The following is a 17821-nucleotide window of genomic DNA, read 5'->3' on the forward strand; positions in this document are numbered from 1 at the left end:
CAGGCTTCCTCGTCTTCTAGCAGGCGTATGACAAAATATCCTGCTTTTGTCCAGTCTCGATGGCCCCTGTGCACTGCTGCCAGCATGAGCTCTCTAAGCACAGAGGTAACGGATAATCATGATCATTCATGTCACAATAGTTACGTTATTTCTATTCCTCACAGTAACCAAATCAGATAAGAATAGTTATTCCTGTTCACCAGACAAAGATGGCACTGAATTCAGAGAAATGAAGAAATGCACCAAGATTACGAGATTAGGAAGATTAGATTTCATCCCAGATCTCTGTGGCCCCAGGGCCCTCGTCCTCCCCATTCCGACTGTCTTCCCAAAGCTTACCTGTCAAGCCCCCAGAACCTCTATCAGCTTTGTCTTGCATCCTTAGGGATCACTACTGTCTTGCCTGAAAAGATCTTCCTCAACCCTCTTCTTTGCCTGGTTCACTCCTGATACTGAGTTACTCCCACTGAGCTTGTCGTCATCAGCCCTCCCTGCCCACCCTCCTACGTGCGGTGTTCCCAGAACAGCCTAAGCAAAGCTCTGGCCTGCCACACGCCAGTCTTCTAAACCGCTGTATCTGAGAGCGTGGGGGGGTGGGGGGGGGTACGGTGGCACGCGGGATCTCCGAAGGCACACAGACACAATGCTAATACTGACTCACAAGGCGAGGGCATCATCCTAATTCTCTTTCAATCTCAGATTGCAAGGAGTAGGTTTTGGGGGGAGGGGGTGGTGATTAGGTGGTGGTTAAGAGCACGGCCTCTGGAGCTAGACTGCCCAGGTTCAACCCCTGCTCTGCCACATAGTGGCCGACTGACTTCTCTGTGCCTCAGCTTCCTTGCCTGTGCTATACAGAGAACTAGTATACATGGGGTCACTCGAAGGATCAAGAGAGCTGCGAAGAGCCTGCCTGCACCTAGGAGTGCTCGGGGGCACGGCCCAGTTCTCTTCAGCAGCTCTAGCCACCGCGCCTTCCGCTTGAGCAGAGCAAGCCTCAGGCCCAGAGCCTTGGGCACGCAGCTAGTGATGCTGGTGTTCCATTTACAGTAGAATGTGGAGATATAAACTTAACAAGGTCCATCCCCAGTAAACATTAGGTAATAATACACGTCATACCTGGATATGGCAAAAATAAAAATGCTAAAAGCAATACTGGAACAAACAAAAGTAGAGAAGTACACTCAAGTGTTCTCATAAAAATAACTGTGAGGGAATGGCTGTTAATTCATTTGATTAACATAACGGCTGTTGACTTGACTGTAGGAACCATTTCAGGATATATACACAGACCAGATCATCACACTGTATATTTTAATTATAGACAATGTGACTTGTCAATTATACATCAGGAAAGCTGGAGGGCGGGGACTAAAGCATACTGTTGATTTATTCATTTGTCTCCCTCACTAAAATGCCAGTTCCTTGGGGACAGAGACAGTCTTCCACTGCTGTATCCCCCAGATCCCAACACATAGCCACTGGGTATTCAATATAAATGTGATGAATGAACGAGTTCAGCAAACGCTCTTAGCACACAGTCAGCAGAGGTTTTCCTAAGACCCGACAGAGGACAGATGCTTTCCAAGCTCACAAACTTCAACCCAACAGAGAAATGTAGTCTAGCTCTGTGGTTCTCAAAGCATAGTTCTTGAATCAGTAGCTTCAGCACCACCTGGGAATGTGTTGAAAATGCAAATACTTAGGCCAGATCGACTGGATCAGAGGCTCTGAGGGTGAGGTCCCAGAAATCCAGGTTTTACACATCTGACAGGAGACTCTGATGCCTTATGTTTGATCATCACTGATCCAGAGGACAGAAATACAGAGCACGGCTAGAAGACGGCCCAGACAGAATCCAGACACCAAGAGCAGAGATGAGAGCGAGCTGCTCACAGGGCGGCTCTGTCTCTATTATCAGAATAGTCCTGCAGGTTGAGATGCTACCAGCAAGAGCCAAGAGCATCCTATCTTGGAACAGATTAGTTCCACGTGGATCTATCAAGTACCAGGCCAGGGGACTAGGCAATTTGGGTTAGGCCTGGCTCTGCCCTTAACCAGCTGCGTGGTCTCAAACACGGCCCTTTACCTCAAGCCTGTTTCTTGGCCTGTGGGCGCCGTTGCGGGGCTCCTGTCCTTCAGTAATGCCCTGCCCCCCATACCCAGTGCAGGACTCTGCCACGTGGCCTTTCCCTCCTTCTCTAATCTCCAACACCTCCTCCCCTATTCTTTCTCTCCCCCTTCACACAGAAGGGAACTTCCATACATCTCCATCACCCACGCATGCACCTGCACCCACATGTGCGGCTCCCAGCTTATGACCACACCCCAGCCACACTGCCATCCAAATCTAAACCCTCACACTGACTCAAGGCTGTTGCTACAGCAAGTGTCCCCCTGTCCCACATCACTGTTCTCTTTACTGGATTTTCTCAATCACTGGAAAAAGTTGTTTCTCCCACCTCTGTCCCCTTGGGCAACAAAACTTGTCAGAGTTGTTTCTAGGTGTCTCAAGTCACTGGCCCCCTGTTCTCCCTCAGCCCACTCTCCTGTCCCCCTCCAGCACCACTCCCGTCCTGGTCACTAAGGAAACCCAATGGCCACTTCGCGGGCCTTGTTTTACCTGATGGGTCAGCAGTACCTCGGCTTGGCCTGCCCTCCTCCACCGCACACTCCCACCTGACTGCCAGAAACCAAACACTTGCCTTTTCTCCAACTTCCCCGGTCCCTCCTCTTTGGTCTCCTTTGCCAATTCCCTTTCTTTTCCCAGCCATCGGGTTCAGTCTGGGACTCTTCATCACACTCACTCTTCTATGATTTCACCCAGTCTTGAGACTGTAAATCCGGGCATCTCTACACTGAAGCCCCCCACAGATCTGTAGCCCGAACTCCAGACTCCAGGCTGCTTACTCAACATCTCCCCTTAGATGATTAATAGCCATCTTGATTAAACATGTTCAAAATGGAACTCCTGCTTTTCTGTCAAATCTGATTTACATACTGCCTCGTCTGAATTAACAGTGGCTTTGTATTTCCTTATGCTTAGGCCAGAAATTTTAGTCATTCTTATCTTTCTCTCATATCCCTTCAACATTCACTCAAAGAAATCCTAATGGTTTACCTTTAAAAGGTATCCATTACCCGACCATTTCTCATCACTGCTAATGCCGCCACCCTGTCAGGGCCATGACTGTTTGGATTATTACGTTACTCTCTAAGTTTTCCTGCTTCTACCCATGCCCCCCAAATTCCAGTCTCAATGTAGCAGTTAGTTGCTTTTTGTTGCCATTGTTCTTTTTAACGTTTAGAAACAGGCTCCAGGCACAGAGCCCGACGCGGGGCTCAAACTCACGAACTGCGAGATCATGACCCAAGCCATGAAGTCCAATGCTTAACCGACTGAGCCACCCAGGCGCCACAGCAGTTAAAATAGAAGTCAGATCAAGTGACGCCTCTGGTCACAACCCTGAGAAGAGCGATTCACTTCATTTCCAATAAAGGCCAGGGTCCTTCTAACGGCCCACAAAGCCCTACACAAACTGGTGCCCAGTGCCCCCTTACCTCTCTGACCGCACCCCCCCTCACTCCGCCACAGCCATACCGGTCCCCGTGCCGCATGCTCCTCTGGCTGATCCCTCTCTCTCTGGAAAGCTCTTCCTCAAGGATCCCTATGGCCAACTGTGATCTCCAAGTCTTCTCAATCTCACTTTCTCAGCGAGGCCTGCCACAACCAGCCCTCCCTACCCCATACCCTGCTCCTTCTCATCTTACGACGTAGGCTTCCCTCATCATTGTTTATTGTCCGTCTCCCTCCATTAGTCGGGACGCTCCATGAGGGCAGGGAACTTTGTCTCTGTTCACTGATACACCCCAGGAAATTTAACAGTGCTAGGCATAGAGTGGGCACTCAGAAATTACTGAATAAATGACTTTAGCAGGACACATGTTTTGAGACAGTTAACAGGTTTATTTTAGCACATTAAAAAGTAATATAATAAACATGTCAAGCTTCTAAGTTCAGTAGCAACAGGTTCTTTTAGGACTTTTAAAGAAAACATCTGGGGGCACCTGGGTGGCTCAGTCGGTTAAGTGTCCGACTTCAGCCCAGGTCATGATCTCACATTCCTGGGTTTGAGCCCCGCATCGAGCTCTGTGCTGACAGCTTAGAGTCTGGAGCCTGCCTCAGATTCTGTGTGTGTCTCTCTCTCTCAGAAATGCACAAACGTTTAAAATCTTTTTTTAGGGGCGCCTGGGTGGCTTAGTCGGTTAAGCGTCCGACTTTCGCTTAGGTCATGATCTCGCGGTTCATGGGTTTGAGCCCCGTGTCGGGCTCTGTGTTGACTGCCAGCTCAGAGCCTGGAGCCTATTTCAGAGTCTGTATCTCCCTCTCTCTCTGACCCTCCCCTGCTCACGCTGTCTCTCTCTCTCCTAGAAATAAAAAATATTAAAAATCTTTAAAAAATTTTTTTAATAAAAAATAAAGAAAACATCTGATGAATAATAGTATTTCATAAGTAATCTGAAAGTGATATACAAATTGAGAAACTCTGCCCTCTAAACAGCAGAAATTCAAATCTGTTGCCACTCTAGAGGGACTTCACAGAGCAAGGGTTGTATCCTAGGATCTTCAAATCTGGCTGTGCATACAAATCATCTAGGAAGCTGACTGAAAATATATTCCTGTGTTCTTTTCTAAGGTTTCTGGGGTTGGGGCCCAGAGTCTATATTTTAAATAAGTATCTCAGGTGATCTCCTTCTAACAGTCCAGCACTGGGCCAGGATTAGGTCTCAGGGGCTGCTGGGTCAGATGACCACTGAGGGCTCTTCTAGCTCAGAAGTGCTGCCTTTGTTATTGAGACATGATTGACTATACTGGAGAGCAACATTTCTCGAAGTGCAGATTCAATGCGTTAGAACCAGAATTAGGAAATAAACACATAAAAGACTATAAAATGCAAATGTGTGGCCTATAGTAAAGAAATCATTTCATGAACCAATTTTCAATAGTGAAATGGCAACATGCATTTGGTATGCATAATGTAACATAAGTTTTTATATGGACTGTGGTTAAAACTTTGAAAGCCACTGCTGTTGAGAGAACAATGAACCTTAACCTTCCCTGTCATAACAATGCAAATTTATTAGCTTCTCTAAGTTCAAGTCTGAATGGAGCTCAGCAATCTAACTTTTTAACAAAAACTGACGCAAACAGCCCTAGACCACACATAGACTACTGTGCTCTGTGAACTTATCCAGTGCTTTTCAACACTGGGGGGTAGAATTCCCTTGGGGGGAACAAATCTCAGCCTCTCATTTCTGTGGTGGCAGTAAGAGATGGCTGGGAAAAGCAGTTAATATCACTCTACTGTCACAATGAGCAGGAATCCTATTTTCCTATTTATAACATTAGAGGGGGCACTGGATTTTTCTTCTACCTGAAAAGTGGAGGAAGGAGAAGGAACATGCACTTTTTGACCACTTAGCAGCAAAGACCGTACCTGTTTGGTTCAAGGCCGTGTTTATCTAGGTTGAGCGCTCAGGCATATGTTGAATGAATGACGAGAGAAATCCTGAACTGAGCAGACAGGACACTGTAGGGGGCCCTCTCCACGTTGCTGTCACTTGCAAACCCTGTTTGTTTGTTTTTTCTTTTTTTAAAGATTTTCCTTCTTAAAGTAATCTCTACACCCAATGTGGGGCTCAAACCCACAATCTGGAAATCAAGAGTCACCCGCTCTACTGATAGAGCCAGCCAGCCAGCCAGCCAGCCCCTCAGAGCCCGGAGTCCAGCAAACAATCCCCTGAATCCAAGCTTACTCAGTACTCCTCTTTTTTTTGTACCAGGAAAGAGTGGCACTCACACCCGAGTAAAAGTTCTTACACTCAAGCCTACCAGAGAACAGAAATGGTTCTATACAGGACATTTACCTACTCACAACAGCTCCTACTATGTGCCAACTGATTTACACATACTACCTTTAACTCTTGAAAATAACCCTGCAAGACAGGTATTGACCTATTTTACACAAGACCTGAGGCCCAGAAATATTGGCTGACTTGCCTAAGGTCTCACCCATGTATAAGTGGCAGTGTTGCTATCTGTGCCCAACGTGAACAACCAGCTGGTCTTCAAAATGTCAGACACTGCAAACAGTAAGACAGTCTCCTGAGAGATTACAGAACATCAGCTACAACATATCCACGCTTCCCATTTTGAGGAACTGTCTTCCTTTACGTAATTCAGGGGCTACTTGGGTGTTTGTTCCTATAGACTCAGCTGCTGACAAGTAGAGACCAACTCCAATTTTGAGTGCAGACCCTCCTTGGGGCCCTGGGGAACACAAGCTAGAATGATGAATGGCATTTTGTAGTCGGTAACCCAAATTTCAGGAAAAAACTCATGGAGGTACATTTGAAGGGGCAGATTGTGGTTTAGCCTTATTACTTAAGAGCTATAAACTGTACCAAAAGATATGCCTGGAGGTGCTGGAATCTGGACAATGTGTTTGACGACTGGCTCCACCACCACTACTGTGACTTTGGGCAATTCATTTCCCTGTGCTTTTCTCCATAATCACTGTAACAACTCACAGAATTATGAAAATGAATTGAGCTGAGAGGTGCTTGTCAGGGAAGAATCTTGACCAACCACCAGGAAAGCATGCGCCTCCCCTAGAGTTTGCCTGGACGACCACTCCTAGAGCAATAACCAGTGCATGACTACCTGCTATCAGTAGAGTTGGAAGAGGGGCCAGTTGGTAGCTGGTGGGACTCTCCATGGAAACGAAGCCTATGCTATCTGCAGGGACCTGCAAGATACTCGAGATGCTTAAATTCTAAATTCTGTTTTTTAAAATGCTTAATAGAGAGAGAAGGAGAGCGAGCGAGAAAGAATCCCAAGCAGACTCCTTGCTGTCTACAGAGCCTGATGTGGGGCTCGACCTCATGAACAATGAGATGGTGACCTGAGCTGCAGTCAAGAGTTAGATGCTTGGGGTGCCTGGGTGGCTTAGCCGGTTAGGACTCCGACTTCAGCTCAGGTCATGATCTCACGTTTGTGAGTTCAAGCCCCACATCGGGTTTTGTGCTGACAGCTCAGAGCCTGGAGCCTGCTTCGGATTCTGTGTCTCCCTGTCTCTCTGCCCCTCCCCCTCTCATGCTCTCTCTGTCTCAAAAATAAATAAAACATTTAAAAAAAGTTAGATGCTTAACTGACTGAGACAACCAGTAATCTCCCCACGCCCCCAAATTTGTGCTCTTATCCACTAAGATATACCATGTAATGTTTAAGCAGAACCAATCTTTAAAAGCAAAAAATAGAGATTCATCTTAGGAAAACACTTTCAGGGGCAGTTACCAGGGCATTAAAAGGGTCAGAATTCTTGCTACCAGAGCAGTACATTCAGCAGGGTAATTGAGGGGAATCAAGAATAGCATTTCTCCTTAAAGCTGCCGAATGCCTTTGCCTTCCAAGCTACTTTCAAACTGTAGGTAACTACTGATATATTAATAATTAAATAAGTAACAATAAATAAAATACCCTAACACCTTAAACTTAAGTTATATAAGGTCCTCAGTCTGATACAATCACAACTCATCATTTTTGTCCAGGTTTGTGAAAACCATCCGCCTTTGTTTCGCAGCCTTCCTGCACCCTGAGCCGCGAAGCTGTCCTGGTGCCCCCGGGTGCCTTAGCTGGAGTCCCCTCTGACAACCACACTGTGGTTTCCATAACAAGCTGCTCTGCAGGTGGTTCTGCGCCCCCAGGCACCAGTTAGGTCCCTAGTGACTGGCAGCTTCAACTATTTGTGGGTGGTTCCAAGGCCCTGAACTTGCCACTCACCTAGAGAGCCTGGACTGTAACACTTCAGGACCCAGCACTGGCGGCCTACTCACTGTGGTCTTTACCTACCAGTTGTCTAGAGCACAACCTATAAGGGAAGTCCAACAGTTTGGGACTGGCCGGTGGTTAGACTGTACTAGAAAAGCACAAAACGAGAAGATCAAGGGTCATACACAAAATCTAGGAGGCCAGCCTGCTCTAGAGGGCCAGAGAGTTTGCAATTTGCCTTGTGGCACCTGCCTATGGTCACGATGCTAGCAGGGGAAGCAGAGCAGAAAACACAGATGACATCTCTCAACACCACACCATCAGATAACTTTAAGATGCTATGCAAAGACCTTACAGATACTACGCAGTCAGCAAGAGTGCACCTGTACCGAGGCCGGGGGCAGTCTTACAGAATTAATATTATATTATTAAATAAACATTAAAAAATTGTTTTAAATAAAAAGATGGCATGTTACAAAGCCACATAATCACAGAATACACTTACAGTAAGAAGAAAGAGCACAAATTAAAATTATATTATTAAATAAACATTAAAAAATTGTTTTAAATAAAAAGATAGCATGTTACAAAGCCACATAATCACAGGAGAATACACTTACAGTAAGAAGAAAGAGCACAAATTAAAATTATACCTCATTTCCCCTCAATTATGTTAAAAAACAAACCTAGAAAGTAACATACTATGTTTGCCAACTAGTGTTTCCAATGAGGGAAGAAAACCTACTGCCTAGTCCTGTGATTATCATGTCTTTCCATTATTTGGCATAAACACAGTCCTGTGGGGATATTTCTACCAACCAGCTCAAGACCAGTATATCCTTGTACATACACAATTCTGAAAAATTCTGATCACATCTTTAAACAGAACCCTAGACTTCTCTTTGTCTGGATTTTGATCTCTCCCCTCTGGTCATCCTACATGGATGGAAATGCCAAGCAATGTGGTACAAGCTAAGCAGTTTCCCCATTTCTGCCCCAATTCCTTTTAGAGGTCTTGCTGCAGCAGCTATCATCTCCACTGGCCCCTCCTGGCCTGGCCTGATCTACTACTCCCTCCACCTTCGCTCTCTGGTTACCAGTTCCCTTGCTGCTTCTCAACCAGACTTGTGCCTCCAAGCCTTTGCACAGCTGGCTGGCCCCATCATGTCACCTGCTCAAATATTGGGGACCACCTTGTATCTATCCACATAGCTACCTGTATCATTATCCTGAATGGTAAAATGCTGGACACCCCTGACCTATAGGTACTACTACCAAGAGCAGCCCTATTTACAGGGTAACTGAAAGGCCTCCCAAATAAATTTTCAAATACTCCAGGATGGGGACAGATTATTGTCCTGGATTGAGAACTCTATCGCAGAGAATAGTTGTAGGACTAGAACATTCAGTCAGCAAAGTAGCATCCAGTATTTCTTGGCCGGGTACTGGGATACAGTTGCCTGCTGTAATACGACCTTATTCTGAAGACAACCACGATGTGACGCGGGGCAGAGGGCAACCTAACACTGATCCAAGTTTTCATGGACAGCAGCTGTGAAGAAACGAGAACAACAACCAAACAGCAAGAACTTCACAAAACTAAATTTATTAACGAAATCTCCTTAGGTATAAGTCCTCCCTCCTTGTTTTGGCATTAGCATGTGGGTAGTTTCTAGGCTTTAGTGTGTACGTACAAATCACCTATGGATCTTGTTAAAAGGCAGATTCTAATTCAGTAGGTCTGAGGTGAGACCCAAGAGTTTTAACAACCCCCAAGGGAACAGATCCACTTAATAACAAGTGAATGGATGTCAACTCAAACTGTTGTGACTTTGACAACAGTCTGACATCTGCCTGGAATCCAAGTTTCTAACTGGGAAAGGGGCAAGCTTTCTTGACACTGTCGCTCTCAACTGCTCAGCAAAATCTACCCACTTGCTCCAGAACTCACCCAGAATACCACTGAGAGCTGGGAGTAAAATCCCATCAGATCACTGAACTCCCAAGAGCCCTTTTTCTACTGGAGGCCAGGAACCCAGGCAGTTTTTTTTTTCTTTAAAAAAAACGCTTAAAACATTTATTTTTGTGAGAGAGAGAGAGAGACAAAGCTTGAGCAGGGGAGGGGCAGAGGGGGGAGGGAGAGAGAGAGAGAGAGAGAGAGAGAGAGAGAGAGCGAGAGAGAGAGAGAGAGAGAGAGAATCCGAAGCAGGCTCCAGGCTTTGGGCTGTCAGCACAGAACATGACGCGGAGCTCAAACTCACGGACCGCGAGATCATGACCTGAGCTGAAGTTGGCCATTTAATCGACTGAGCCACCCAGGCACCCCTTTTTCTTTAAAATTTGCAGTTTCATTTTAAAATGGGAAGTCACAGAGCACCTGGATGGCTTAGTTGGTTAAGCATGCAACTTCAGCTCACGTCATGATCTTACAGTTGGTGAGCTTGAGCACTGCTTTGGTGAGCTCAGGCTCCGCACTCTGACAGCCCCTCAGGGGATTCTCTCTCTCTCAGAAAAGTAAAAATAATAATAATAATAAAAAAACAGGGTTTCAACTCAACTAAATACACAACATGGCAGGGCCAAATCAAGGCTAGGCAGGTTTATTCTGTTAAATATGAACATAAACATAAAAACATAGATACATGGCAAATGGCTCACAGTAAAGCGCACAAGGACGGTGGCAGCATTAGAGGGCCTTTCATTTTCTACATTTTGTATTCCTGAAATGATTTTTAAGGGTTGGATGCTCTATGACAGAGTCAGCCAGGTACCCCTCTGAACTTGTTTTATTTAAATGTGCATACGCTCTCCATCCCTGTACCTTATACTGACTTCCCACAGCAGCTAGCACCCACCAGCACTGGTTAGCGATATATTCACCAACACTTGGTTCTCACATGTGCATTCCAGTCGTAGTTGTAACTGTAATTAAAGTCAGGACAAATCAAGTCCTCCCCATAAAAATGAAGCTGAACCACAAGAATCACACTTACACAAGTTTCACTCCCTTTACAAGGTGATAGCCCTGGCCCTAGAGTCAGACTGAAAAGTGAAAGCACACTGATAAATTTTAAGTGAAACAAAAAGTATACGGTAACACATTTCATGATTCTCTACTTTAACCAACTGTATCTGATCTCATTGGATAAGCCTTTATTATCAGAATACAAAAATAATATTTTCATAACAACTCAAGTACAGTAAATAATCTCTGGCTTTTAAAATAACTACAAACACAGCTAACAAATTAGAACCATTTAATGGCAGTGAAAAGGTGGCCTGAGAACTGAATTCTTTAGTCACAAGTAAGTCATTGAACTAAATTAACACACGCTCAAAATGTAAACCCCAAACTGAAAATTATGAACCATCAGCCAAGTACTGTGTCTAATGGTCAGAGAAATGGTGGCTTTTGAAGGCCACTGCTTCAGTGACGTGGAAAAGACAAGGAGGCTCTACTTTCACACGAAAGGAAGAGCAAACTTTGATCAAGGGTAACATTTCTCATATGCCAACAAAACACAAAAGTTAACCCTTTTTGTGCACTACGTGCTTGGCTCAAGTCTAAGTATTCTAGAGATATCACACTGTTTAATGTTTAATCCTCTGAGGGCTATTACTCGCCTCCATGATGTAAGTGAGAAACTGAGGCAGAGATTAACTAGTCTAAGGTAACACAGTGGATAAAAGGCAGGACAGGGAATCAAATCCAATTTGGCTGAAAGACCATTTTCTCCTCTGCTTATATTGCCTCAACAACCCTATACATTTTCATTTTAAAGGAAAACTGAACCTGTAATAGTTAAAATTTAATCCCAAGCATCACACACTAAAACCTGTGATTTCCTTCTGCAGATACAAGTGCTGGTATAATCTCTAGAGAAGAACAAATTACTGGATAGAGGGAACTTCCTGAAACATGGAAGCACAGCACCCCACCTTTAACCAAGGCTCTATATTCAACCCCCAGCCCCAACCATCCCCTCCCCTCCCCTCTAAAATCAGTTTCCATGTGACTACTGTCCCACCACAGCCTAACAACAAGGGGATCGTGAGCCCAGGCAATGCTGCGAAACTCAGGCTTCGGTCTACCAGGAAAACACTGGCATCCAGAGGACGACAGGGCTGTTACCAGCTATTCCCATTGAAGCTTTAAGTGGCTTGAGGTCCAGGGACTTGAATATGGCCAGGCTCCTTTCACAGAACACACAACAGTAATATACATTTCACTGAAAAGTTTTTATTGGGCTTTTGGATAGAAACTGGAATTTATTTGCCAGGAAGGATGATCCCATCATACTGAAAGAGAAGAGATTTTATTTTTTCACAACAGGAGGCAATAGCAAAGATTGCAGCAATGGCTAATGTTTGAGAATTCAAAATCTGACACATGAATTCATCTCTGAATCCCACATCCCTTCTAGACTGAACAGGAAGCTGGCCAGTTCTAACAACTGCTACACTGTGCTCAAACTGCACTCGACTATGAGAAAAGGGGCTCGTATTAAAGCCCCTTTTATTCCTCCCCTTCCAGCGACCTCCGATTATGGGGATGGGGAGAAAGCCTGATTATGGGTTTTCAAACCACCAACCCTGGAAGCCCACATTTGCCAAGTTGCCCAAATATTCTACCTGTATAAAGAAACTACCCACCAAATGGTGCTGGATTTTGCACCCCCAAATCCCAACTCCATTCACCAACACCACATTCCACCACTTCACCTGAGATAAATCAGCTTTACCTTCTGCTGGAACCAGCGCATGGCCTCCTCTTTGCTGATTCTGTGTTTGGCCCCAATGCAGCCTGTCCTGCGCTTCTTGTCTGCGATGCTGAAACCTGGCCTACCCAGCACCTGTCCCAGGAATAACCAACAGTCACCTAGCCAGCTCAGAGTCAAGAGTACACGGACAAGACTCACACATTTGAGACTGATCAAGAGTCATTTGGTGGCCCAATGAATTCTGGAGCAAAAGATCCATGATCTCGGGTTCCGATAAAACTGTTAGCGGCATCCAGGACAATATACCACACTGTTAAGTCTGCTTTGGAGGCTGGAACTTACAGCACCTCCCCCCACCCACATAACTTCCAATGGCAGCTAAAGATTCTCCACCATCGCCTCCCAGTCTCCAAAGCACATTTTAAAAATAACATTAAAAAAAAAATCTTACTATAACATATGCATTGTAGAAAACTTCAGATTCTGAGAAGCACAAAGAAATAATTATTCTTTTCTTTAGCTTCAGTTCAAAAATGCTTCTTAAAGTCTCCCAAACTCCCTGTGATCACCTGATTCTCCTTAGCGTTTGGATATTCTAAATCCAACGAGGATGCTGCCATTACTCGGGTGCCACACTAGTCAGGACTTCTGGTTTTTGCTTTTTAGTTTTATGGTTGGACAAACACACAAATGGTCATTTGTACATTGAAATCCCTATCCTGACTGAGCAAACAGCCACATCACCAAACATGTATCCATGTCCTCTGATGCAAGCCACCCTATCTTCCCTAAGGGAAGGAGCTGGGAAAGAGCGGCCTTAGCACAGCCAACCCACAGGCCCAGTACAGCACCAAACTCACTCAGCTTTCCAGTTCAGTGGGTGGAATAGTTCCTTTATCAACCTCTCAGCCATAATGGTGCTTGCTAGATCCCACATTGTACGCTTCACGACAGCAGCATCTTGTCTATCTAGTTCAGTGCTGTATCCCTACCTCTGCCACAAATGAGGCCCATCTTCCCAAGGGGGAGAACACAAGGCAGACAACACTCAAAGCTCCAATCCAACATCAGAACATCAAGATAGCACATACAAAATAAAGGAGTAGCAGATTCCACTCTCCTCACAGACCAGGAGTGGAAAAGATTAAATATCCATACCACATAGAAGTCCAGGCCATAGATACCAATGCTTGGGTCATATTTAATTCCCAGATCGATGTGCTCCTGGATCCCAAAACCAAAGTTTCCAGTATCGGAGAAGTTATTTTTTCTTAACTCATACTCTCGCACCTAGGAAAAAAATGCAGCAATTACGCTCCTTGTCAACTCAAATTCTCCCAAAATTACTAGCTTAGTCCACAACACTCAGCGCCCCAGAAGTACAACTCAACTAATTTGATCATGGACAAAAATCTTATTTCCCCCCAATACCAAATCACACAACTGTGGATGTCGTAGAACTTTCCCCAATATGTAAAGGACACAGGAAAACCCAGAGAAATCATTCATAGGGATCAGCCTCACCTTTAGACCTTTCTCTAGGATTTCTTCGGCCTTGGCCCCACGGACCGTGCAGTGGACAGCAATCTTTTCATTTCTCCTGATACCGAAGGATCTAACAGTGTATCTAGCTGCAGGCAGGGAGAAACAAGGAAACAGGTATCACAGGTCCATCCCACTCACCTCTTTTCCAGAACATCATCTCCAAGTCTAAAAGACATTAAATATCCATCCACAGCTTAAGTGGCAGCATTCTAACCAGTGTCACCTGCATCTGCTAATAGTTTCATCTGTAATACAGAAAGCAGATTTTTCAACTTCCAAGTCACTCAATCATAACTTAAGCAATTAGGAGCCCCAAATAATCCATCATGGCTGTGTCAGGAAGGGCCAAGAATACAGCCAGAATAGGCCACTAGAAAGGAGTATGATCATTGTGTTCTAAAGAAAACATTATTGATAATAACATTCTCTAAAGCCTTATTGTAATGTTATCTATTGCAGATGAAGTTCTGGGAGGTTAACTTGTCCCAAGTAAGAGGTAGGACCTGGACCTATGAACTTGCCATATTCCACTATCCTAAAGCAATGGAACTTCAAAAATAAACAAGAAAAAAAAAAAAATAAACAAGAAAAAAGTCAACACAATGGTAATGTCTATACTGGGCTCGGTATGCAGCAGGGATTCCACACAATTCATTCTATCCCTCAAACCTCGTTAACATCTCCTTCAGGCAAATGAGGAAGCCGACACCCAGAAAGGCCACAGTCAGACCTCCAAGTGTTGGAGCCAGGATTTGAACCCAGTTAGTCTAGGTACACAACTCTGTTTTACATTATTTTTTAAAAAGTTTGTTTTCAGAGGCATCTGGGTGGCTCGGTGGGTTAAGCGTCCAACTTCAGCTCAGGTCATGATCTCACAGTCGGTGAATTCCAGCCCCACGTGAGGCTCTGTGCTGACAGCTTGGAGCCTGGAGCCTGCTTTGGATTCTGTGTCTCCCTCTCTCTGTCCCCCCGCCCCCCCATTTATAAAGACTAAAAACAAAAAAAAAGTTTATTTTGAGAGAGTGTGAGTGAGCATGCGCATGAGCAGGTGAAGGGCGGAGAGAATCCCAAGCGGCACATGGAACTCAACGCAGGGCTTGATTCCATGAGATCATGCCCTGAGCAGAAATCAAGGGTCCACCTCCTAACTGAGCAACCCAGGCACCCCACAAAACTGCTCTTAATGTAGCTCATAAATTCTAAACGTGAATCAAGCCAAAGATCATTTACTGAATTCCCAACATTTCCACTCGCTCTGGAAAACCTCTCCCTGAACGGGTCGTGGCTTAATCCCTGCTAACTTCAAAACCTGGTATTCCAACACCAAACCCAATCTTGATAGGAGAATACGTCTGGGGTAGTTTAGGAAGGTAGTTTTATGGGATACCAACTGTCACTTACAAAACCGGCACTAAACAGGCTTGACACCAGGCCAATTAGGAAACATCCAGGGAGCCAGCAACCGGTCCTCCCCCAACTGCCTGCACTGCTCACCTTTGGAGAACACAGGGGTCTGGCCTGTGAGCTGCTCCAGCACCTTGGCTGCCCGGGTCAGTCTGTCTCCACTCTCCCCTACGCAGATGTTGAGGCAGAGCTTGCGGATGCGAAGTTCCCGCATGGGGTTCTCCTTTTCACCTTGATCCTGCCGCAACAACGGAAGCGCAGCAGTCAACACACAACCCACGCCAGCAGCGACTCCAGCATTTGGAGACACATTAACCCATTTCTGCTCATCCCGATTCCTAACGAAAGCCCCAAGGGTTTAAAAAAAAGTCCGTCAAGTACCCAACAGCTCGGGATACTGTTTCTTCTTCTACGCACGGAATGGGTGTATAGAAACTCAGGACGGGTACCGGGAGTTAAAATGACAGGCAAAGGATGAAGCCCCAAGGGCGCAACGCGTAAGGTGCGGGAGCGCGTCCCCATCATAAAGCCAATGCGGGGGAAAATATAATTTAAAAGCTGGGGAAACAGGAAACACGTGGTTGTGCGACGTCCCCCATTCCGTTCCGAAGCAGCCTGGGGGCCGCGGCAGAAGACTAGCGCCTTCCCCCAACGGAGGGACAGGCTGAGGTTCCCTGGCGCCGGACAGGTCTCAAGTCCCCGGAACGGGCAACAGGTCCTGACACCGCGTGCCAGCCCCGCCGTTCGCTCTGCTCGCCCTCCCTGCAGCCTACGGCTATGCTTCTGAGCCCTCCCGGCGCCTACTCCGAACCCGCTCCTAGGAGGGCGAAGGGGGAGGCGCCAGGGTTCAGTTCCGCGCCCTCCGCCTGCATGGCTCCGCCAGTTTTGGCACGGCCAGCACTGCGGGCTCCCTTCTCCTCCAGCCGCGGACGACGCAGCTCCCGCGGGCTCGGCCGGCCGTGGATGAAGGCGGATGAAGGGAGGCAAACCGAGAGCTCAGCTACTCACCGCCATGGTGGAGAACAGGAAGAGAAAGTGGGACTTCCGGCCCAAGGCCTTATGGGTCAGGAGGCGGGCTCTTTTCCCAGGCTAACCCGAGAGCTGAGGAGGAGCTGGAGGAGCCTGAGGGACGCCAGGGGCGCGGTGCGGCGCTCGGCTGGGCCTGGTGTGCGCTGCCGGCAGCTGCAGGGGGCGCCGGGCGACCCCCGGGACCCGGGTTTTCCAAAAATGGTCTTAAAAACTCCCTGAACCGGCTTTTTATTGAACTTCCGGTCTCCATTGACGCTCTTCCCTCCCCCAGTCTCCAGAGCCAGTGGTTCTTGCGTGATGAGACTTCCAGAACTACATGAAACCCATTGTGCGAACTATGAAGGAAACCATTTATTCGGTAAATATGTAAACACATGGAATGTATACAGTTAGAACAGTGGTGGCAGCTGTGTTCCTATCTTGGCTAGCTCATCGCTACACGACCATGGCCAGATTACCAACTAGACCTCTTTCCGCCTCAGTTTTCCTGGGCTTTAAAATGGGTACCTGGATCATAGGCGGTTGTTGTGAAACTGAAAGGTGATTGTGTAAGGAAGGCAGTAAGCTTCCAATTCAGGGTTACTCCTAATATAAAACCACTGTATCCAAGCAAATCTACACCCCCCAAAATGTGTTAAACACAGGGTATAGTCGAGTCAACCTGTAGTCACAAAAAGGGCTTGTCTCTGACAAACGCTCCAATCGCAAACAGTAATAGGGCTTCCTGGTTTACGCTAAATCCTCAGCAGCAGGACTCAAGGGGCTGCCAGGATCCACATCCGAGGAGAAATCTCAAATCAGTTTCTTTAACGGGAATAAGTGTGCAAATGGCTTTGGTGGTAAAGGAGACCAGCGTCGTCTTTCTGCTGCCATAATTCCTTACTCCCATTGCTACAGCGAAGGCAAAAGCCCCCAGGCTCTCCTTGTTTCATCCAGTAGGGGAACAAAGGGGACTTCTGGGAAGCTGGGTTGATGGAGAGTAAAAAGACCCCTCGGCCCCCTTCCCCCTCAGTCACCCCTGCACCCTTGAGCTTCCTCCATCAAACACCCACTAGTTAGTTCAGAGCAGAGGCCTCAAACCTCTAGGAGAAACAAAACCAAGGGTGGGGTGACTCCAAAACTTGGAATAAAGAAACAAGATCGCTTAATGCAACACATGATCCTGGATTTTCTTTTGCTATAAAGCATGTTTTTGGAGTAACCTGTGAAATCTGAATTAAGCCTGCAGATTTCAGAAGTGTACCCATATTAAACACCCTCATTTTGATTACTTTACCTTGGTTATATCAGAATA

The 17821-nt window shown here is 46.2% G+C and overlaps 1 protein-coding gene across 1 annotated transcript; it reads right to left on the reverse strand.

Moving 5' to 3' along the window:
• Nucleotides 1-12048: 12048 nt before the first annotated feature.
• RPL11 (ribosomal protein L11) lies at nt 12049-16583 on the reverse strand. Its single transcript, XM_077775643.1, has 6 exons — nt 16507-16583; nt 15589-15736; nt 14074-14180; nt 13708-13839; nt 12571-12681; nt 12049-12127 (listed from the first exon to the last, which is right to left on the reverse strand). Exons 1-6 carry the CDS (start codon nt 16510-16512, stop codon nt 12098-12100), a joined length of 534 nt encoding a protein of 177 aa, XP_077631769.1. The 5' UTR covers nt 16513-16583; the 3' UTR covers nt 12049-12097.
• Between the last annotated feature and the right edge of the window lie 1238 nt (nt 16584-17821).

This window comes from Crocuta crocuta, unplaced genomic scaffold, assembly GCF_008692635.1.
Source record: "Crocuta crocuta isolate KB4526 unplaced genomic scaffold, BGI_CrCroc_1.0 scaffold127, whole genome shotgun sequence".
Taxonomy (NCBI): domain Eukaryota; kingdom Metazoa; phylum Chordata; class Mammalia; order Carnivora; family Hyaenidae; genus Crocuta; species Crocuta crocuta.